This window comes from Carcharhinus amblyrhynchos, chromosome 7 (assembly GCF_965287045.1).
Source record: "Carcharhinus amblyrhynchos chromosome 7, sCarAmb.v2.hapA, whole genome shotgun sequence".
NCBI lineage: Eukaryota > Metazoa > Chordata > Chondrichthyes > Carcharhiniformes > Carcharhinidae > Carcharhinus > Carcharhinus amblyrhynchos.
This window is the reverse complement of record NC_137330.1, coordinates 108,853,965-108,878,098: the sequence shown is the minus strand read 5'-3', so window position 1 is coordinate 108,878,098 and position 24,134 is coordinate 108,853,965. Positions and strand designations below refer to the sequence as shown.

At 44.3% G+C, this 24,134-nt stretch overlaps 1 protein-coding gene across 1 annotated transcript in view; it reads left to right on the top strand.

Annotated features, from left to right (window-relative positions):
- Positions 1 to 4,431, top strand: part of LOC145345192 (myelin and lymphocyte protein-like) — a 29,629-nt gene extending 25,198 nt beyond the window's left edge. The window contains exon 4 of the mRNA XM_080192929.1: positions 3,709 to 4,431. Within this exon, the coding sequence (XP_080049055.1) occupies positions 3,709 to 3,786 (78 nt within the window). The 3' untranslated portion in view covers positions 3,787 to 4,431. The remainder of the gene's footprint in view (positions 1 to 3,708) is intronic.
- The last annotated feature ends 19,703 nt before the right edge of the window (positions 4,432 to 24,134 follow it).

The following is a 24,134-nucleotide window of genomic DNA, read 5'->3' as shown; positions in this document are numbered from 1 at the left end:
AAGATATAATGGTTAGGTGCATTGGCCATGCTAAATTCTCCCTCAGTGTACCCGAATAGGCGCCAGAGTGTGGTGACTAGGGGATTTTCACAGTAATTTCATTGCAGTGTTAATGTAAGCCTACTTGCGATGCTAATAAATAAACTCTTAATGAAAGACCGTCGCAGAATTGGGAAGATTCCACCGTACACGGCCCAAATATAAATAGTTTCTCTTCCCCAGTGAGAATCTTGTTCAATAAGATAAAAGCAAAATACTTTGGATGGTAGAATCTAAAACAAAAACAGAAAAATGCTGAAAATTCTCAGCAGGTTGGACAGCATCTGTCGGAAGAGAATAGAGCCAATGTTTTGAGTCTGGATGACCCTAATCCTGACGTGAAACATTGGCTCTATTCTCTCCCCACAGATGCTGTCAGACCCGCTGAGATTTTCCAGCACTTCGTCTTTTTGAATCTTTTTCACCCTGACAAATGTTAAAATGTGAAGTTATGCAGTTTGGTAGAAAGGATAAAGGAACGGAGTATAATTTAAATGGAGAAAAACTGCAGAAAGTTGCAACACAGTGGGATCTGGATAAAACACGAGCATGGAAGTTCAGCAGGTAATTGGAAAGGAAAATGGAATGTTGGTCTTCATTTGAAAGGGAATTAGGTATAAAAATAGGGAAGTCTTGTTAAAACAGTGCAAGGCACTAGTTAGACTTAAACACTGAACAAGGTCTCTGTATCTAAGGAAAGATATATGCTGCCAATGCAGGCAACCCAGAGAATGTTCATGAGGTTGATTCCCGGGTATGGAGGGATTTTCTTATGAGGAGATATTGAATAGGTTGGGCCTGTATTCATTGGCATTTAGAAGAATGAGAGGTGACCTGATTGAAACATATAGGGTTCTCAGCAGGATTGACAGGGTCGATGCTGAGAGGTTGTTTCCCCTGTGAGAGAGTATCAGAAGGCCACGTAAAAGTCCAACAAGTTTATTTGATAGTAAACCCACTAGCTTTCAGGGTTTGCCCCTTCGTCAGGTGAGTGGAGAGTTCTAGTCACAAAAACTTGATGTCTGTGTCGATATGCGCAACCTTCTTGGAGATCCTCTATACTTGGAGCTGGCAATTTGCAGTGTCGATGGTAGTCATGATGTGGAGATGCCGGTGTTGGACTGGGGTAAACACAGTAAGAAGTCTCACAACACCAGGTTAAAGTCCAACAAGTTTATTTTCATAGATAGAATCCCTACAGTACAGAAAGAGGCCCTTCAGCCCATTGCGTCTGCACCGACCACAATCCCACCCAGACTCTACCCCCAATCCGTACATATTTTACCCACTAATCCTCTCTAACCTATGCATCTATGGTCAATTTAGCATAGCCACTCAACCTAACCCTCACATCTTTGGACTGTGGGAGGAAACCAGAGCACCCGGAGGAAACCCACGCAGACACGAGGAGAATGTGCAAAGTCTACACAGACAGTGACCCAAATCAGGAATCAAACCTAGGTCCCTGGAGCTGTGAAGCAGCAGTGCTAACCAGTGTGCTACCCTGCCGCCCAATTATTTGATAGGATTTTGATAGGATATCCAAAAAGATCGCGCAGTTTGACACAGGCACCAAGTTTTTGCGACCAGAACTCTCCACTCACCTGACGAAGGGGCAAATCCCGAAAGCTAGTGGGTTTACTATCAGATAAACTTGTTGGATTTTAACCTGGTGTTGTGAGACTTCTTACTGGGGGAGTCTCAGACCAGAGGGCATAATCTCAGAGTAAGGGGTTGCCCATTTCAGACAGAGATGAGGAGGAATTTCCTCTCTCAGAGGGTAGTGAATCTGTGGAATTTCTTACTGCAAAGAGCTGTGGAAGCTGGGTTGTTAAGTATATTCAACACTGAGAAAGACAGACTTTTTAAGGGAATCAAGGGCTATGGGAATAATGTAGGAAAGTGAGGTCAATCATGATCTTATTGAATGGCGGAGCAGACTTAATGGGCTGAATGGCCTACTTCTGCTCCACACCTTATGGTCTTCCAGAAATTTCTTTAATATGACAGTGAAAATGTTTTCTTTCCTATCTGTTCCATGTTATGTTCATGGTCCAGGTATGGGAGTGGCAATGATGATGGTGCTGAGGGCATCAGAACTGATACAATTCCTTCCTCCTGCTGCCATTGCTTTCCATACAGCAGGGTGATCACTGAGTGAATCAGAGCTGGAATCCTGGATAAGAGTTTTTTAACCTTTGGGGTAGCAATTACAGAACCTCATCTACTTTCCTTTACATTCATTCGTGGGACATGGGCATCGCTGGCTGGCCAGCATTTATTGCCCATCCCTGGTTGCCCTTGGAGAGCAGCTGAGAGTTAACCACATTGCTGTGGCTCTGGGGTCACATGCAGGCCAGGCCGGGTAAGGTTGGCAGATTTCCTTCCCTAAAGGATATTGGTGAATCAGATGTGTTTTTCTGACAATCGGCAATGATTTTATCACAGAATCATCACAGAATCATAGAAACCCTACAGCACAGAAAGAGGCCCTTCAGCCTATCGAGTCTGCACTGACCACAATCCCACCCAGGCCCTCCCCCCAATCCATACATATTTTACCCACTAAGCCTCGCTAACCTATGCATCTATGGTCAATTTAGCATAGCCAATCAACCTAACCCACACATCTTTGGATTTTTGAAGAAACCGGAACACCCGGAGGAAACCCACGCAGACACGAGGAGAACATGCAAACTCCACACAGACGGTGACCCAAGCTGGGAATTGAACCCGGGTCCCGGGAGCTGTGAAGCTGCAGTGCTAACCACTGTGCTATCTGCCGCGGTTTTATGATCATCAGTAAATTCTTAATTCCAGATTGTTTTTTATTGGATTTGAATTCCATCATCTGCGATGGCGGAATTCGAACCCGGGGTCCCCAGAGCATTAGCTGAGTTTCTGAATCAAGAGTTGAGTAATAATACCACTAGGCCATCACCTCCCCATGCCCTAATGTCCTAAGTTTGATCAGCTGACTTGAACAAGTTCAATTCTAGCCATATCTGTCAGGCTTAGTTACGCACAAGGTAAACACCTGATCCACATGATGCCATTGTTGAGTAGAAAGAATGGTTTCAGATGATGAATGGAACGTAGATCAAAACTCACTTCTGAAAGGGCAGCATGGTGGTGCAGTGGTTAGCACTGCCACCTCAAAGTGCTAGGGAACTAAGTTCAATCCTGGCTGCAGGTCACTGTTTGTGTAGAGTTTGCACGTCGTCTCCATGTCTGCGTGGATTTCCTCCGGGTGTTCCTGATTTTCTCCCACAGTCCAAAGATGTGCAGGTTAGGTTGGTTGGCCATGTCAAATTGCCCCTTAGTGTCAGGGGGGTTAGCAGGGTAAATATGTGGAGTTATGGAAATGAGGCCTAGGTGGGATTGTGGTCAGTGCAGACTCAATGGGCCAAATACTCCAGCTTCCTCCCACAGTCCAAAGATATGCAGGTTAGGTTGGTTGATCATGTTATATTGCCCCATGTTAAAGTGTCAGGGGTGAAAGTGTGGGGTTATGGGGATAGGGCCTGGTGGAATTGTGGTCAGTGCAGACTCGATGGGCTGAATGGCCTCCTTTTGCACCGTAGGGATTCTATGATCAATGTTTCAGGTTTGGGTGAGGCCATAAAGTATTTGTTTTGTATTAACCATTCTTGTCTCTTGCTATTTCAGGTGTTTGCCTTCTTGGCCACTTTACTTTACACAATTCATGCGATATTGTCAATATTGCGATGGAAGTCCTCCTCATGAACACCAGAGCAAGTTGCAGATGTCAACATTTTACCCAAAGCTATTTCATCCTTCCTGAACTCGCTGACTGTTCTTTTCCGTAACACTGTTATACATCATTCTCACTGCAACGTCACTTGCAGCTTGTATATATATATACATATAAAACGAGGAATGTACACGGTGTAAATAATAGGGTATGGTATGTATTTTATATGTAATGGTTGGGAATATTGAAAATTCCAAATGAAAATGGAACTCTGAAACACCTTCACTAAAAAAAAGCAACTAAAATTTCGAACCGTGTATGTTAGATTTTTGTTTGACAAGGGCCTTATTAAATTACGAAACCGAACCAGGTTGATGGATTTAAGATGCATGTACAGATTGTCTGTTTGATTGGCGAAGGAGGGGAATAGGCTACTTTTGTTCCGACGCTCCATATCCTATGGATATCTTGTTTATCTCACACTTGCTCATTTGCAAGCTCGAGGACCCTCCAGCAGGCTTTGTGACGTTTGAAAGACTTGTATTTTTCTGTGCATGAGGTTTAGTTGGGCGGAGAGTTCTAGAGCGTTGCCTAATTGAGAACATTTGGGGTCGATTTTCCTGTGTTTGGAGGCAGTAATCTGGGAGGGAAATAAAAACAAAACAGGTTGAAAGTTGCCTGTCTGGTCGTCTGCTTATTAATTGAAATGGATGGAAAATCAATGATACGTTGAATTCTCCCCATCCAAATTCTTTGTGGTATTAACCCAGCAGATTCTTTACACTTAAAACATCTGACCACATACTCCGAACTCTTACCTTGCTTTTATAATAACCCTGTTGTACTAGCTGATTTTTTTTCAAAAAAAATAACTTGAAAATCAAATTTTTTGTTTTGTATAATTGATTCTCAACAATTCATTATTTTGCCACGTTGTGACAGATTTGTACTTTCGCATTTTGGCTGGAGGATTGTTTGACTTTATCTCAAATTTTCTAACTTTTGACGCCTTGGCGAATGTATGTCCAAAGCAATTTTATTTGTGGTTTTTATTGTTTAATAGGAAAATAATAAAATATGGAAAAAATCTTTTGCCAAACACTTTGCTGTAGCTTTTTTGATAGACTAAGAGTGTGTGAATGTGTGTGAGCTATTTGTACCCAGGAAATAGGTTTGCTCCCTCTGATCATATTGAACGGCAGAGTAAGCTGGAAGGATCGAGTAACCTGCTCCCACTCAGTTACTACCCACTAGGGTAATAAGGGTGCGGAATGCCCTGCCTGCAGCAGTTGTGGACTCGCCAACTTTAAGGGCATTCAAATGGTCAGTGGATAAGCATATGGATAATATTGGAATAGTTTAGGTTAGAGGGTCATTAGATTTGTTCCACTGGTCGGCGCAACATCGAGGGCCGAAGGGCCTGTACTGCGCTGTAATGTTCTATGTTCTACTCCTAGTCTCTATGTTTCTAAATCTCCCCTAATTATCCTAACCCATAATTCTTTGGAGCGTGAGAAGAAACTGGAAGAAACCCACACTGACTTCACACAGACAGTGACCTGGGGCCGGAATCGAACCTGGGTCCCTGGCACTGTGAGGCAGCAGTGCTAACCACTGTGCCACCGTGCTGCCCGAACCATGATGCTTGGTGAGAAATTTAGGTGTATTCCTTTATTTAATACGGAGGTCTTGTGACACAGTGGGTAGTGTCTCTGCCTCGACTGAGAAGCTCCAGGTTCGAGTCCCACCCCCGGACTTGATGGCCAAGGAAGATGTTTTCATAGCGTGGCCAAACAGGTTTAGTATCAGTCTGCAAATACTCCCAACCTGCCTACGGCAGGCCGTAAAGAACAGGATAGACTCCTAGTCAGCGATGCTTGGTGTGGAATGCTGTCCCTCAAGCTATAAGCCTCTGGCAACAGTGTCCTGTTTCAGGAAAGAACAGTTGCAAAAAGAGAAACAATAAGAATCTTATTCAATCTATAGCAGTGACAATTCAAGAATTTCTTCCTTATTCAATGTGTTTGTAAGTAGCAGTAGCAGAAATCTTGAGATCATATCTAATTTTCATGTGGGAATGTAGGAATTGTAAAATTTTACAGCACTGAAGGAAGTCACTAATTGCACAACTGTCAGAGCGAACTGTCTTTTTTCAATTCATTCACTGGCTAGGCCAACATTTATTGCCCATTCCTGTTGGCCCTTGAGAAGGTGGTGGTGAGCTGCCTTCTTGAATCGCTGCAGTCCAAGTGCTGTGGGTTGATCCACAATACCGTTAGGGAGGGAATTCCAGGATTTTGACCCAGCGACTGGGAAGGAACGATGATATATATTTCCAAGTCAGGACGGTGAGTGGCTTGGAGGGGAACCTGCAGGGGGTGGTGTTCCTATGTATCTGCTGCCCTTGTCTTTCTAGATGGAAGGGGTCGTGGGTTTGGAAGGCACAGTCTAAAGATCTTTGGTGAATTACTGCAGTGCATCTTGTAGCTAGCACACACCACTGCTAGTTTTGTTAGTTTTTAGTTTATATATTAGTCACAAGTAGGTTTACATTAACACTGCAATGAGATTACTGTGAAAATCCCTTAGTCACCACACTCCACCACCTGTTTGGGTACACTGAGGGAGAAATTAGCCTGGCCAATGCACCTAACTAGCACGTCTTTTGGACTGTGAGAGGAAACTGGAGCACCCGGAGTAAACCCACACAGACACAGGGAGAACATGCAGACTCCACACAGACAGTGACCCAAGCCAAGAATCGAATCCAGCTCCCTGGCACTGTGAGGCAGCAGTGCTAATCACTGTGCCACAGAGTGTCAGTGGTAGAGGGAGTGAATGTTTGTGGATGTGGTGTCAATCAAGTGGGCTGCTTTGTCCTGGATGGGCTCAAGCTTCTTGAGTGTTGTTGGAACTGCACTCACCCAGGCAAGTGGGGGGTATTCCATCACAGTCCTGACTTGTGCCTTGTAGATGATGGACAGGCTTTGGGGTTCAGGAGGTGAGTTACACAGTATTCCTAGCCTTTGACCTGTTGTTGTAGCTGCTGTGTTTATGTGGTGAGTGCAGTTGAGTTTCTGGTCAATGGTAACCCCAAGAATGTTGACAGTGGGGGACTCAATGATGGTAACATCACTGAATGTCAAGGAGTGGTGGTTAGAGTGTCTTTTATTGGCGGTGGTCATTGTCTGGCATTTGTGTGGCATGAATCATCCTGTTCCTCAATATTTGAATTTTTAATTTCAGATCTGAAATGTAAGATGGATTCTATCCCCACCACCCTTTCTGGCAGATACATTCCATGTCCTAACAACCCTGGTCATTGGATAAACATATGGATGATATTGGAATAGTGTAGGTCAGATGGGCTTTAGATTGGTTTCACAGGTCGGTGCAACATTGAGGGCCAAAGGGCCTGTACTGCGCTGGAATGTTCTATGTTCTAACTCCATATTTCATAACAATAGACTTGAACATTGGGTTTAATCTGGTTACATAAATCAAGCACTTCAGATAACTTGGTAGCTGCTGTAAGAATGTGCTCAATCTCGGGTATCAAGAAAGGTTTCAGAAATGGAGAATGTGATGTGCTGATCGATGGAACTAAGTAATGAGGAGGGAAAATAAGATTATTTAAGTGAGAGTGAGAGGGGATCTCATAGAAATTTATAAAATTCTAACAGGATTAGGCAGGGTAGATTCAGAAAGAACGCTCCCAGTGGTGGGGGAGTCCAGAACTAGGGGTCATGGTTTGGGGATAAGGGATAAACCTTTTAGTGTTGAGGTGAGGAGAAATTTGTTCACCCAGAGGGTGATGAATGCGTGGAAAGTAGCTGTGGCCAAAATGTTGTCTGCTTTTAAGAAGAAATTAGATATAGATTTTGGGGCTAAAGGGATCAAGGGATATTGGGGGGAAGGGAGGGATCAGGATATTGAATTTGATGATTAGCTACGATCAAGATGAACGGCAGAGCAGGCTCGAAGGGCCGAATGGCCTACTCATCCCCCTAGTTTCAATGTTTCTATATATAGTCAGAAAATCTTGTTATTTTTATAAATAGGAGAATATAGGCTAAGCTGAAATCTAAATGAATTAATGAAAGTAAAGTTTATTTATTAGTGTCACAAGTGGGCTTATATTAACACTGCAATGAAGTTACTGTGAAAAACCGCTGATTGCCACACCATTCGGGTTCACTGAGGGAGAATTTAGCATGGCAATGCACCTAGCCAGCGCATCATTCAGACTGTGGGAGGAAACCCACACAGACACTGGGGGGATGTGCAGACTCTGCACAGACAGTGACCCGAGCCAGGAATTGAAGCCAAGTCCCTGACACTGTGAGGCAGCAGTGCTAACCACTGTGCCCCTGTGCCGCCCAAATCGGAACGTTGGAAAAGTAGCCTCAAAAGTAAATATTCCACTGTAAAGTGTAAAACAATGGCGGGATTGTATGTATAAGTATCAGATACTGCTGAGTGAAACTAGAGGCACAATTGAATGCTAACAATATAAAGGAAATAAACAACTGATCAGGTGTCATTCCCTTTATAAGAATTTTCTGAGTTCTGCTAAGAGGCCAGAAAAGCCACAAAGATCCTTTGAAAAATTTAGCATTGCGGGTAGGAGCGAGGAGAAGAAAGTGTAAAAGATATACTTCATATTCATTGATACAAGAGCAAGAGTAGGCCATTCAGCCCCCTGAGCTTATCGTGCTATTCAGTTACATTATGACTGTTCTGACTCTTAATTACACTTACTGATTTTTGTTCAATGCCTTGTAGGCAATTTCTGTAATTCATGTTGCTAATTGGCTTGAATTAAATAATTAAACTGTTGCATAATGAAATTCTAGCCACATGCGAGCAACGATTCGAAATACCACATGGTTTAAAATACTATGTTGACTGGCACCAATATTTTTCATTTAAAAAGTATAGTTTTAACTCAAATGATTTTTTAAAAAATGCATTTGACAATGGGTGTCGCTGACAATGTGCATTTATTGTCCATCCCTAGTTTCGCCACGTAAGTAATAGTCCTTCCTACCATTCTTCCTACCAAAGTGGACCACCTCACACTTGCCAACATTAAATTCCATTTGCCATTTCCTGGCCCATTCGCCCAGCCTATCTAGATCCTTCTGCAGACTCTCCACACCCTCCGCACAATTTGCCTTTCCCCCAATCTTGGTGTCATCAGCAAATTTCGACACCCTGCACTCGGTTCCCTCCTCCAGATCATCTATATAAATGGTAAATAGCTGAGGCCCCAGCACCGACCCCTGGGGCACCCCACTAGTCACCAACCGCCAATCCGAATAGCACCCATTGACCCCCACTCTCTGCCTCCTATTTGACAACCAATCCTCTATCCACGCTAACACCCTACCCCCAACTCCATGTCCCCTGACCTTCTGCAATAACCTCTTGTGAGGTACCTTGTCAAACGCCTTCTGAAAATCCAGAAAGACCACATCCACCGGCTCTCCCTCTATCCACTGCCCTAGACACATCCTCATAGAACTCCAGTAAATTTGTCAGACACGACTTCCCTTTAATGAAACCGTGTTGCGTCTGCCCTATCAAGCAATTCCCTTCAAGATGCCTCGCAATTTCCTCCTTAATGACGGATTCTAACATTTTACCTACCACAGACGTTAAACTAACGGTGCAGAGGGACCTCGGAGTCCTTGTGCATGAGTCGCAAAAACCCAGCTTGCAGGTGCAGCAGGTGGTCAGGAAGGCGAATGGGATGCTGGCCTTCATAGCGAGGGGGATTGAATATAAAAGTAGGGAGGTCTTGCTGCAGCTGTATAGGGCATTGGTGAGGCCGCAGCTGGAGTACTGTGTGCAGTTTTGGGCGCCGCACCTGCGCAAGGATATTTTGGCCCTGGAGGGAGTGCAGAGGAGGTTTACTAGGCTGATACCGGAGTTGAGGGGATTGAGCTATGAGGAGAGGCTGAATAAACTAGGCTTGTACTCGTTAGAGTTTAGAAGAATGAGGGGAGATCTCATTGAGACGTATAAGATGATGAATGGGATGGATAGGATAGAGGTGGAGAGACTCTTCCCGCTCAAAAAAGACAGTAGGACTAGGGGGCACAGCCTCAAGATAAAGGGGGGGCGGTTTAGAACGGAGTTGAGGAGGAACTTCTTCACTCAAAGGGTGGTGAATCTCTGGAATTCTCTGCCCGTTGAAGTGGTGGAGGCTGCCTCGCTAAATATTTTTAAGAAGCGGGTTGATGGGTTCTTGATAAGAGAGGGGATTAAGGGTTATGGGGAGAGGGCGGGAAAGTGGAACTGAGCCACAACAGATCAGCCATGATCTTATTGAATGGCGGGGCAGGCTCGAAGGGCTAGATGGCCTACTCCTGCTCCTATTTCTTATGTTCTTATGTTCTTATGTTTCCCTTGGACGACAGTTGAGAGTCAACCACTTTAAGGTGAGAGAGGAGAGATGCAAAAGTGTCCAGAGGGACACTCACTACCCTCTGTGTGAAAAAATTTTGGATCTCTCCCCTCTCATCTTAAAACACTGTCCTCTAGTTTTAGATTTCCTTACCTTTGGGAAAAGGTGTTGACTATCTACCTTAACTATGCCCCTCAACTGAGTGGCTTGCTGGGCAATCAGAGGGCATTTGTAGAGTCAGCCACATTGCTGTAGATCTGGAATCACATGTAGCCCAGACCGGATAAGGATGACAGATTTCTGAACTGACAGGTTTTTACAACAATCTTTCATCCAGATCTCGAATTTCATTATCTGCCACAGCGGGTTTCGATCCCAGCTCCCCTGAGTTTCTAGATTACAAGTCCAATGAGAATACCACAGTGGTGACACAATGACACAGTAGTTAACACTGCTACCTCACGGCGCCAGGTACCCGGGTTCAATTCTGGCCTTGGGTCACTGTGTGGAGTTTACACCTTCTCCCCATGTCTATATGGGTTTCCCCCAGATGCTCTGGCTTCCTTCCACAGTCCAAAGATGTGTGGGTTAGGTTGATTGGCCATGCTAAATTAACCCTTACTATTAGGGGGACTAGCTAGGGTAAATGCACGGGGTTATGGGCATAGGGCCTTGGGATGGATTGTGGTCGGTGCAGACTCGATGGGCCAAATGACCTCTTTCTGCACTGTAGGATTCTATGATTCTCCTCAGCTAACTCCTGCTCTAACTGTGGACCACCTTGTCTTGAAAGAAAGAGAAAAGTGTGTCAGGACACTGTGTTATCACTGTCATAGTTGAATAGCTGCCGCTATGTGTAACCTGAGAGCTGTGGGGGTGAGGCTTCCAGCGCTGCTAAGTGTGTAAGGGGTGCGGTGGAGCAAAAAACATTCAGACATGAGCCCTGATCGATTGTTGGTAGGTGTAACAATCCTGACATCATGTTATCTTGTTATTGGACTGTAATTAGCAAAGTCTCTACAATGAGTCATAGCATTAAAATTAACTTCAATTAATTAACAAGATAACACGGTGTTGAGTGATGGCGAGTGTACCTGCAGACCTAACCCTCATTGAGGAGGCAGTGTTGGCCATTATTGGGATGCCGGTTGTTGATGCTGGTGAAATTGAAACCAGCAATGACGATGGTATCCTCAAACCTAATCCTCCTTCCCACATCGCACATCCCCTTTATCCCACAATCTGCTCTGATTTACCAGCTGCAAATGGAGTAAGCTATCCTTCCTCTGTACCCCTAGCCTCCCCCACCCCCGTCCCCCTGCAGTGTCACCCCGTCTCTGCACCACAATATTATCAGATGCCCAGGCAGTGCCACCTGGCCACACTGTGAGCAGATTGTGCTGATCCCAGAGAATCGCGCATGGGGCTAAGAATTTGTTTCACGCCTGGAGCCAAACAGTTTATGGCCCCTTTCTATAGGGGCAAACCAGATCGTGTCCAGAAAGGGCACAATTAGCATATTTATTAGTATTTTTTAAAGCATATTGAAAATAAATATTCACAGGCTGTTCAAATCCCAATGCATGGCATTCTCCAGCCTTCGAGCGTGACAGTGGTGAGAATCACTACTGGGCTCCAGCAGCGGAGACTTTTACAGGTGCACCACAGAAAGCATTCTTTCTGGTTGTATCACACCTTGGTATGGCTCCTGCTCTGTCCAAGACCGCAAGGAACTACAAAAGGTTTGTGAACAAAGCCTCAATCCATCACGCAAACTAGCTTCCCATCCATTGACTCTGCCTACACTTCTCACTGCCTCAGCGCAGCAGGACCCCACACACCCTGGGCATTCTCTCTTCCACCTTCTGCCGTCGTAAAAAGGATACAATAGACTGAGATTATGTACCAACCGACTCAAGAACAGCTTCTTCCCTTCTGTCATCTGACTTTTGAATGGACTTACTTTGCATTAAGTCGATCTCTCTCTACACCCTAGTTATGACTGTAACACTACATTCATCCTTTCCTTTTCTATGAATAGTATGCTCTGTATAGTGTGCAAGAAACAATACTTTTCACTGTATATGAATACATGTGATGATGATAAAGCAAGTCAAATCAAATTAAAGACTTGGCACGATGGTCACATCAGGGGACTCAGAGGCCACTGACACCCCTGAGTGGTTGGGGACATGACAACTGGTGTCCATTGGACGGTGCCTACCTGGAGAGGCTCAGTTGGGTCACTGGCAGTTCTCAGCAGTGGCCACCAGCCAGCAGTGGCATTTGTTCCCCTGCAGTGTGCCAGGGGCATGTCAAGGGGATGGGGCCTGAGTGGCGGCTGTGGTGACGGGGGGGGTGCGCTGTGGGAGTTGGGGGGTCTGCTGGGTGGATGGTGAAGTTGGTCTTGGTGGGTGGGCAGGTCAGGGGATCCTGATGGTGGGGGGAGGCATTAGGGAGTCGGGCAAGGAGGGCCCTTCGGGCGGGCCCTGATGCCAGCGGCCTCTGTCGGGGAGGGGGTGGGACAAAATACTGCCAATAAGGGGCAGGGGTTCCCAATGTCTGTGTGGTGAGGTAGGGGGTCTCCCTGTGCACTGTGAGACTGGGATGCCCTTGTGAAACGGTGCCCAAACACTTTGAAGCTCCCCCGGGTTCACTGGCCAGTTCAGGTGTTACCCCCCCCTCCCTCACCCCCTCCACCCTCAATACCCCCCCAGTACCAGCGCAAAACTCCCAACTTTCCAACTAAGTGACTGAGAGATGGAGAATTGTGATCTTGAGCGCGGCTGAAAGATTATAGATTCATCATAGAATCCCTACAGTACAGGAGGAGACCATTCAGCCCATCGAGTCTGTACCGAGCACAATCTTACCTAGACCCTATTCCCCTAACCCCATACATTTAACCTGCCAATCCCCCTGACACTAAGGGCCAATTTAGCATGGCCAATCAACCACATTTTTGGACCCGGAGCGCCCGGAGGAAACCCATGCAGGCACAGGGAGAATGTGCAAACTCCACGCAGACAGTGACACAAGCCGGAAATTGAACTCGGCACTGTGTGGCTGCAGCGCTGACCACTGTGTCACCGTGCCACCCAGATCAAACTGGACCAGTCCATTATTCTCGCCGTTGTGACACAGAAATAATTTGGGGGAATTCTGCTCGCTCTGTCTCTAACACCAACTCAGATATATCAAAGTTTTGAAGTTTATTTATTAGTGTCATAAGTAGGCTTACATTAACACTGCAGTGAAGTTACTGTGAAAATCCTCTAGTCGCCACACTCTGGTGCTTGTTCGGGTACACTATTTTTCTCCCAGATAAGCTGCTGAAGAAATATTGCAAACCTGGTTTTAAGGCAGATTGACGTTTAAAAGCACAATGTTTGGTGGGGATAGACAGTCTAATTATAGCAAAACTTCCCTATTCTTATACCCCAATCCCCCTGCAATCAGGGTCAACGTGCCTTTTACCTTAGTACAACCACACCTGGAATATTGTGTGCAGTTTTGGTCTCCTGATCTGAGGAAGGATGTTCTTGCAATGGAAGCTTAAAGTTTATTTATTAATGTCACAAGTAGGCTTCCATTAACAATGCAATGAAGTTACTGTGAAAATCCCCAAGTCGCCACACTCCAGCAACTGTTCAGGTACACTGAGGGAGAATTTAGCATGGCCAATGCACCTAACCAGCACGTCTTTTGGACTGTGGGAGGAGACCGGAGCACCCAGAGGAAACCCATGCAGACACAGGGAGAACGTGTCTGAGATTCCACGCAGACTGTGAGCCAAGCCAGGAATTGAAACTGAGTCCCTGGCACTGTGAGGCAGCAGTGCTAACCACTGAACCACCGTGCCAGAAAGGGAATGTAGTGAAAGCTTCCCAGACTGATTCCTGGGATGGCAAGACTTCTTTAATCTGTATGAGGAGAGATTGAGTCAGTCAAGATTGTATTTGCTGGAATTTAGAAGAATGAGGGGGGGGATCTCATAGGAATCAGTAAAATTCTAACAGGACTAGACAGGATAGATGCAAGAAGGATGTTCCTGATGGCAGGGGTGTCCAGAACTAGGGGTCACGGTCTGAGGATATGGGATAAACAATTTAGGATTGAGATGAGGAGAAATTTCTTCACCCAGAAAGTGGTAAGTGTATGGAATTCACTACTACTGAAAGTAGTCGAGACCAAGACTTTGGGGCGGGATTTTCCAGCTGCGATCACTCCAAAACCTGCCCGTGGTCAATGGAGCTTTGCATGGTCCGCTTCCTGCCCACTGCGATTCCCGTGACGGCAGAATGGGAAAATTCTGCTGTTTATGTTTTCGGGAAGGAATTGGATGCAGCTCTTAAAGCAAAGGGAATCGAAGGACATGGAGGGAAGTCTATTGATTTGGATGATCATAATGAATGGGGGAACAGGCTCGAAGGACTGAATGGCCTCCTCCTGCTTCTCGTTCCTATGTGAAAGAATGCAGCACTGGACTTTGATCCTGGACTCTGGACTCATGTGAAGCAATAATTCTTCATTCTGTGGCCTCTGTCCTATTAATCTTTCTTTCTCTATCCCCCCTATTTTATTACAGGAGAGGAAAAGAATGCGATGTTTAGAACTTCTGTTGGTCGTTCCAAAATCAATAGTTTTCGTGTAACCCAACCATGTTCAGATTAATTTATTTTCATTGTAATGAAAGATAATTTTCACAATTTTGTGTTAACATTAAGATAAGAAGCCATTTTGAACGAAGTTAGATGGTATTCTAAAAGCTAAACCAACCAGCCAGATCAGTCAAATAAAGAGCTTTAATGGTGAGACAAGAATAAGCCATTAATCAATAGATGTATCAGAAAGGCCAATAATAAAACCCAGAACTCAACAGTTGTAATGTTTTATGTTTTATAATGACACATAATTAACATTAATTTTATCTGTGTGAGTCATTACTCGTGAGAATTGTAAGATGATGTCTTCCCTGGCAGTCTGGGGAGATAAGGTGGAATCCCCAAGGTTTTTATGGCCTTGACTGAACAAATGACTAGAGCTTTATTCAGGCTGTCTCAGTCATAAATCGACAGGCAGTTATGTTGACCAATTATTGTTCGACACGTGGGTAAACACGAGATGGAAGATATAGAGAAACCATTGCCTTTACAACATGCATTATCAGCTAAAAACAACGGGGCTAGATCTTCTTCTTGCTTTGCCGTGTTTGTGAACTAACCTCCACTCACCTGAGGAAGGAGCAGCGCTCTGAAAGCTTGTGATTTCAAATAAATCTGTTGGGCTTTAACCTGGTGTTGTGAGACTTCTCACTCTGCTCACCCCAGTCCAATGCCGGCATCTCCACATCATTCTTTTTCCTTGACAAATTATAGACCGAGTGGCTATTCCCAAGCACCTGGCTAAGGTGGGTTTACAACATCCTTTAAGCTTGCCATCCCATCAATGAAGGGAAGTCACGGGTCAACAATTAATACAATTCATCAGTGATCAAATAGATTCCATTCATTCACCATGAGCAAATGGATGCTCATAGTTATGTCAAGTCAATGAGTGGAGTTCACATTGGTTCACTGACGGAAAGCTGCTCACCCCTATGAGTGTGCTGCAGTCATGATGTGGACTCACATTATTTGTACCTTTAAGACTTAATTCTTAATTAAGACATCGAGGGCCGAAGGGCCTGTACTGCGCTGTAATGTTCTATGTTCTATGTTAATAAGTCGTAAAGACTCGCATTCCAAATGATCATTTTGTAAATTGAGTTTGTGTCTTTATAGGTCCTGTTTGTGATTAGAACTCCTGCTCACCTGATGAAGGGCCAGCCAGCGCTCCAAAAGCTAGTGGCTTTTGCTACCAAATAGACCTGTTGGACTTTAACCTGGCGTTGTGAGACTTCTTGCTGTGCTGGAGTCCCAGGGCTGTGCTGCATGAGAAATAATGTGATTTAAGGTACCAAGTCTTAGGTTCCTAACTCCTCCCACAGCTCTCTCATTCACATCTTTCTACTCAGCACCCTTCAACCATTTTTAAAAAAATTAATTTATGGGATGTGGGTGTCGTTGGCAGGGCCAGCATTTATTGACCATTCCTAGTTGTCCTTGAGAAGGTGGTGGTGAGCTGCCATCTTGAACTGCTGTAGGTAGACCCATGGTGCTGTTAAGGAGGGAGGTTCAGGATTTACACCCAGCAATGGTGAAGAAACAGGGAATATATTTCCAAATCAGGATGGTGAGTAACTTGGGAGGGAACTTCCAGGTGGTGATGTTCCCAAACATTGGCCTTTGTCCTTCTAGGTGGTAGTGGTTGTGGATTTGGAAGGTGATGCCTAAGTAATCTTGGTGAATTCCTGCAGTGTATCTAGTAGATGGTACACATGATTTCCACTGTGTGTTGGTGGTGGAAAGAGTGAATGTTTGTGGAAGGGTTAGCAATCAGGTATGGTCTCACCAAGGGCCTGTATAACTGCAGAAAGACATCTCTACTTCTAAACTCAAATCCTTTTACAATGAAGATCAACACACCACTTGCCTTCCCTGTTGCTTGCTGCATTCCCTATTCACTTTCATTGACTGGTGTATAAGGACGCACCGATTTCTCTGTACATCACATTTGTCGATATATCACTATGTACAAAATACTCTGCCTTTCTGTTTTTCACATTAAAGTGTAAAATTTCACATTTTACTGTGTCTGCTACATGTTTGCCCACTCACTTAACTTGTCTAAATCAAACTTGGAAGTATTAACATTTGTTTCCCTCATCAAGGACCAAGGGCTGATCCCTGCGATACCCCACTACTCACTGCCTTCTACTCAGAAATAGACTCCTTATTCCCATTCTCTGTTTCCTGTCTGTCAACCAATTCTCAATGCATGTCTATACATTGCCCCCCATCCCATGTGCATTTTGCCCACTAATCTCTTATGAGGCACCTTGTCAAAAGCCTTCTGAAAGCACAAATGCACCACTTCCACTTGTTCCCCCTTATCTATTCTATTAGCTACATCCTTAAAAAACTCCAGTAGATTAGCTAATCATGATTTGCCTTTCATGAACCCATGTTGGCTCGTCAAATCCTGTTAAAGCTTTCCAAATGTTCTGTTATCCCATCTTTTATAATAACAAGCTCCAGCATCTTCCTCTCGACTGACGCCAGGCTAACTCATCTATAATTCCTCTTTTTCCTCTCTCTCCCTTATTAAATAGTGCAGTTACATTTACCACCCTTCAATCCATAGGAACTGTTCCAAAGTCTATAGAATTTTGGAATATGATTTGATTTGATTTGATTTATTGTCACATGGATTAGCATATAGTGAAAAGTATTGTTTCTTGCGCACTATACAGAGAAAACTTACCATTCATAGAGAAGGAAACGAGAGAGTGCAGAATATTGTGTTACAGTCGCAGTTAGGGTGTAGAGAAAGATGAACTTAATGCAAGGTAAGTCCATTCAAAAACCTGATGGCAGCAGCAGGGAAGAAGGTGTTCTTGAGTCTTGATACGTGACCTCAGACTTTTGTATCTTTTTCGCAAAGTAAGAAGGTGGAAGAGAGAATGTCCAGGTTATGCGGGGGCCTTAATTATGCCGGCTGCTTTGCAGAGGCAGTGGGAAGTGTTGATAATGTCAATGGGTGGGAGGCTGGTTTACATGATGGTTTGGGCTATATTCATGACCTTTTGTAGTTTTTTGTGGTCCTGGGCAGAGCAGGAGCCATACCAAGCTGCGATACAATCAGAAAGAATGCTTTCTATGGTGCATCAGTAGAAGTTGGTGAGAGTCGTAGCTGATATGCCAAATTTCCTTAGCCTTCTGAGAAAGTAGAGGCATTGATGGGCTTTCTTAAACTATAGTGTCGTCATGGGGGCACAAGGACAGGTTGTTGGTGATCTGGACACCTAAAAACTTGAAGCTCTTGACCTTTTCTACTTCATCCCCATTGATGTAGACGGGGGCATGTTCTCACTTATGCTTCCTGAAGTCAATGACAATCTCCTCCATTTTATTGACATTGAGGAAGAGATTATTGTTGCCGCACCAGTTCACCAGATTCTCTATCTCTTTCCTGTACTCTGTCTCGTCATTGTTTGAGATCCGACCCACTAAGGTGGTGTTGTCAGCAAACTTGAAAATTGAGTTGGAGGGGAATTTGGCCATACAGTCATAGGTGTATAAGGAGTATAGCCGTGACCAACAATGCATCCAATATTTCCAGGGCCACTTCTTCCCATCCTTTCATACTCTGGGATGTGGATCATCAGGCTCTGGTGATTTATCAGCCTTCAAACCAGCATCATTTCCCCAGCACCATTTTCTTACTAATCCTGATTTCCTTCAATTCCACCCTTTCACTAGACCTGTGGGTCCCTAAAATTTCTGGGGGATTATTTGTGTCCTCCTTTGTGAAGACAGAACAAAAGTAAGTGTTCAATTCCTCTGCCATTTCTTTGTTCCTCATTTTAATTTCCCCAGCTCTGACTGTAAGGGCATTTAAGACTTGTTTTTCCCAATCTCTTTCTCTTTACGTATTTACAGGAGCTTTTACAGTCAGTTTCTATGCTACCTGCAATTTTACCCTCATTCTGTATTTCCCTTCTCAATCAAATTTTTTTTGTCCTTCTTCGCTGAATTCTAATATGCTCCAAATCCTCAGGATTGCCCCTTTTTCTGGCAATTTTATATTTTATGTTAAAACCCTTTAGATTTAATATTATCTCTAATTTTCTTTTGTAAACAATGGTAGAGCCACCTTTCCTCTTATTTTTATGTCAAACAGGAATGAATAATTGTTGTAATTCATGCATATGTTCTTTTAATATGAACCATTGCCTATCCACCATCAACACCTTTAGTAAGGTTCCCCAATCCATCCTTGCCATTTCATGCCACATATCCTCATAGTTCCCTTTATTTAGATTAAAAACCCTAGTTTCAGATTCGGCTACCTCACTCTCCACTTTAATGAAGAATTCTATCATATTATGATCACTTTTCCCCAAGGGACCCCATGCAACAAGATTGTTAATTAATCCTTCCTCATTGCACAGAACCCAGTCAAGCATAGCCTGTTCTCTGGTTGGTTCCTCAATGTATTGGTCTAAAAAATGTCATGGAGATAGGGAGACGTGGGAGGCTTAGCCATGATAGGGGAGACACAGTGGCACAGTGTTTAGCAATGCTGCCCCACAGTGCCAGGGACCCGGGTTTGATTCCCAGCTTGGGTCATTGTCTGTGTGGAGTCTGCATGTTCTCCCCGTGTCTGTGTGGGTTTCCTCCAGGTGCTCCGGTTTCCTTCCACAGTCCTAAAGACATGCTGGTTAGGTGCATTATCCATGCTAAATTCTCCCTCTATGCACGCAAACAGGCAGCGGATTATGGTGACTAGGGGATTTTCACAGTAACTTAATTGCAGCATTAATGTAAGCCTACTTGTGACGCCAGCAAATAAACTTTAAAAACTTTATAGTATAAAGGAAATATACTTCATGCTTATGACCTTTGCTTTTTTTTCAGACTGTACGTTCTCATGGCTGTTTTTAGTAATAAATCGTTTCTCACAGCTTGTGGACAAGATTACTGTGGAACCCGTGGACTATTCAATCCCTGACTAATTCATCGGTAAGGTGCCAAATACATATTCCTTTGCTAAGATTTTCAAGAATTCCCTATAGAATTGCATTTTTTTTGACTTTTGGTTTGTTGAGTGAAATGCATGCCTGCCAAGTATTATGTTCTTCACTGGAAAGCAAATGTTTTCAAACTTGTTTAGAATTATTTTGGGGTCCTCTTTTTCTTCCTCCATTTGAAAGATAAAAGATTCAAATTTCTTGATGGCCTCAGGGCCCACTAAGTTTGGTAAGGTATAAGCTTGTACCTCTTTTGATTTGTCAGATAATGCACCACCACAATAAATGCATCAGTCCTTCTCAAACTTTTTCCAACTGCCTGCAATATCTTTGTCAAACATGAGTGGGTCGATGGAGCAAAGTTTTAAGTTTTTGAATTTGTACCACATTTCTGATGCCATGTAGAAGTGTTGGGTTCATAAAGACTGGCAACAAAGCACTTGGAACAGACAATATTTTATTCACTAGCTCAGTGGATCTTACATGCCCATGCTCTGGGGAGAAATCCCACGCTCCCAACACGTGACCCTCTAAGTAGCCATCATGTGACCACTTGGCCTACATTCAACATTCTTGTTTGAAAATTAAGAATGTCACTTTTAGACTTAATATGGCATATAATTTTATTATGATCACTCTTTCCCAGAGGATCTTTTACTTTGAGACTTTAAACCTACCTCATTGTACAATACTGGATCTAAAATAATCACCAGTTGGTTTTATGACATATTGCTCAGAAAACTGTTATAAAATCATTGGACAAATTAATCTTCCAAATTACATTGCCCATTTGATTTAAGTAAAGTTTATTTATTAGTCACAAGTTGCATTAACACTGCAATGAAGCTACTGTGAAATTCCCTTATTCGCCACATTCCGGCACTTGTTTCGTCAACATACCTAACCAGCACGTCTTTCAGACTGTGTGAAGAAACTGGAGCACTCAGAGAAACTCACACAGACACGGGGAGAATGTGCAAACTCTGCACAGACAGTGACCCAAGCCAGGAATCGAACCCGGGTCCCTAGCAGCTGTGAGGCAGCAGTGCTAACCATTGTGCCACCATGCTACCCTAGCTCTTTGTTCAGCTCTTTGAAGGTAAAAGTGTCCCTCTCGCCATTGTGGCTGCTGCAAGCTGCAATTATTTCTTGCTTAATGCCCTCTCTAAATCTTGGGGGACCTACAAATTGCCACCACCAGCATTTTCTGAATATTTCTATTCCTCTTCTCCACCAGGATTGATGCTGCTTCTGGACCTCCCTCTCCCACTCCTCTCCTAGTGACATTCTTTACCATGAGGGCTACCCCCATCTTCTTTTCCTTTCCGTCTGTCCTTTTAAACCATTACGTAATTAGGACTATTGTTTTCCCAAGCTTGGTCACATTGTAACCATGACTCCGTGGTGATGGTTAGGTCGAAACAACTTATCGCTATTTACACTGTTACTTCGTCTATCTTGTTGTGAATGCTTCAAGCATTCGTATCAAGAGCCTTTTGAGTTTTGTTTTTAGATTTCTGAACTTCACTTGACTGCTCCCCACTTTTAGTTTAGCATTAATCTATGCCGATGTATTATTGTCTGATTAAAAGGAAGACATACAAGTGTTAAAATCTTGGTAATTGGATGGCATCCTTTCTGTAAAGTATGTTTTATCTGAAAATGGTAGACAAGCTTATTAATAACTTTCATGTATCTGACCTTATTGAATCAGATATTTGTAGATTCATAGAGTCCCTACAGTGCAGAAGGAGACCATTCAGCCCATTGTGTCTGGACCGATTCTGACAGAGCATCTTACTCAGGCCCTCGCCTCTGCCAAATCCCCATAACTCCGCACATTTCCCATGGCTTACCCATCTAACCTACACATCTTGGGACACTAAGGAGCAATTTACCATGGCCAGTCCACCTAACCCGCATATCTTTGGACTGTGGGAGGAAACCGGACCACCTGGAGGAAACCCACATAGACATGGGGAGAACGTGCAAACTCCACATGGATAGTCCACCCAAAATTGGAATTGAACTTGGGTCCCTGGTGCTGTGAGGCAGCAGTGCTAAACACTGTGCCACCGTGCCACCTCCATATTAGGAACATAGGAACCAGGAGCAGAAGTAGGCAAATTCAATCCTTCAGGCTTGCTTCGCCATTCAATCAGATCATGGCTGATCTCTCCCTGGTCTCAAATCCACCTCCCCACCCCATTCCCCATATCCCTTTATTCCTTTTTAAAAATCAGAAATGTATGTATCTCCCTATTGAAACCATTCAGTGATTCAGACTCCACTGTGCTATGGGACAGCAAGTTCCACAAACTCACCACCCTCTGTGAGTAACAGTTCCTCCTTGTCTCAGTTCTAAATCTACTGCCTCTCGGCCTGTACCTCTTGTTCTCAATTGCCCCACATCGAAAAATCAAAATCAACCATTTTCCTTGTGCTCATAAATGCTCTGAGTCACTGGGTGGTGAAGGGAATTGGCCTCAGTATTCATGTAGTTGGTCAGGCCATTTGCTCCACATTCCTTGAACGTGAAATCATGCTGGGAGTTGTGCCTCAAACTGATTGCTCGATAATAAAAAAAAGCAATGTGTTGAAGTTCTGTGTAAAACCTCCTCACTGTGCCTGAAGTGTACTTTGAACTAATCACAAACAAATTGACACAATGGCTGGAACTCTACCACCTTGCCTGAGCGAGGCTGTAAAATCCTGCCCACCAAGATAAGAAACTTAGTCCAAAATGACTATTGCATTGGGGACTTGCAGCTAAGAAAGGGCATGGTGGTGCAATGGTTAGCACTGCTGTTTCATAAGAACATAAGAACATAAGAAATAGGAGCAGGAGTAGGCCACCTAGCCCTTCGAGCCTGCCCCGCCATTCAATAAGATCATGGCTGATCTGTTGTGGCTCAGTTCCACTTTCCCGCCCTCTCCCCATAACCCTTAATCCCCTCTCTTATCAAGAACCCATCAACCTGCTTCTTAAAAATATTTAGCGAGGCAGCCTCCACCACTTCAACGGGCAGAGAATTCCAGAGATTCACCACCCTTTGAGTGAAGAAGTTCCTCCTCAACTCCGTTCTAAACCGCCTCCCCTTTATCTTGAGGCTGTGCCCCCTAGTCCTACTGTCTTTTTTGAGCGGGAAGAGTCTCTCCACCTCTATCCTATCCATCCCATTCATCATCTTATACGTCTCAATGAGATCTCCCCTCATTCTTCTAAACTCTAACGAGTACAAGCCTAGTTTATTCAGCCTCTCCTCATAGCTCAATCCCCTCAACTCCGGTATCAGCCTAGTAAACCTCCTCTGCACTCCCTCCAGGGCCAAAATATCCTTGCGCAGGTGCGGCGCCCAAAACGGCACACAGTACTCCAGCTGCGGCCTCACCAATGCCCTATACAGCTGCAGCAAGACCTCCCTACTTTTATATTCAATCCCCCTCGCTATGAAGGCCAGCATCCCATTCGCCTTCCTGACCACCTGCTGCACCTGCAAGCTGGGTTTTTGCGACTCATGCACAAGGACCCCGAGGTCCCTCTGCACAGTCGCCTGCTGCAGTTTTTCGCCCCGTAAGTAATAGTCCTTCCTACCATTCTTCCTACCAAAGTGGACCACCTCACACTTGCCAACATTAAATTCCATTTGCCATTTCCTGGCCCATTCGCCCAGCCTATCTAGATCCTTCTGCAGACTCTTCACACCCTCCGCACAACACCAGGGATCCGGGTTTGATTCCCTGCTTGGGTCACTGTCTGCCTGGAGTCTATACATTCTCTTCGTGTCTGTGTGGGTTTCCTCCCGGTGTCCCAGTCTCCTCCCACAGTCTGAAAGATGTGCTGGTTAGGTGCATTGGCCATGTTAAATTCTCCCTCAGTGCACCTGAACAGGTGCTGGAGTGTGGCAACTAAGGGAATTTATCACAGTAACTTCATTGCAGTGTTAATGTAAGCCTACTTGTGACACGAATAAATAAACTAAACTTTAAGAAAAGATGGGCTTATGTGCAACATGTTCTGTGGAGGTTTGAGTGCGTTGCTGAGTGCTAACGCGGAGAAGTGGTTACTAGCAACAGTACATTTATATAGTAACAATACAAAGCAATCGCTGAGGCTTTGAATCACATTGATTTAAGGGAGTTGTCCTCCATGCTGCAATATTTGTGTTGCTCCAACGGTACCCATGTAAAACAAAACAAACTATCCCTAAGTTTCAGCTTGATAAAAAAATGAATTCAATTCAGTACCTTTTATCAAATGAAAGGGAGAAATCATACACTGAGTTACAGGGGAGTGAATGAACAGCAGGTGAGCAAATACTCACCTCAGCAAT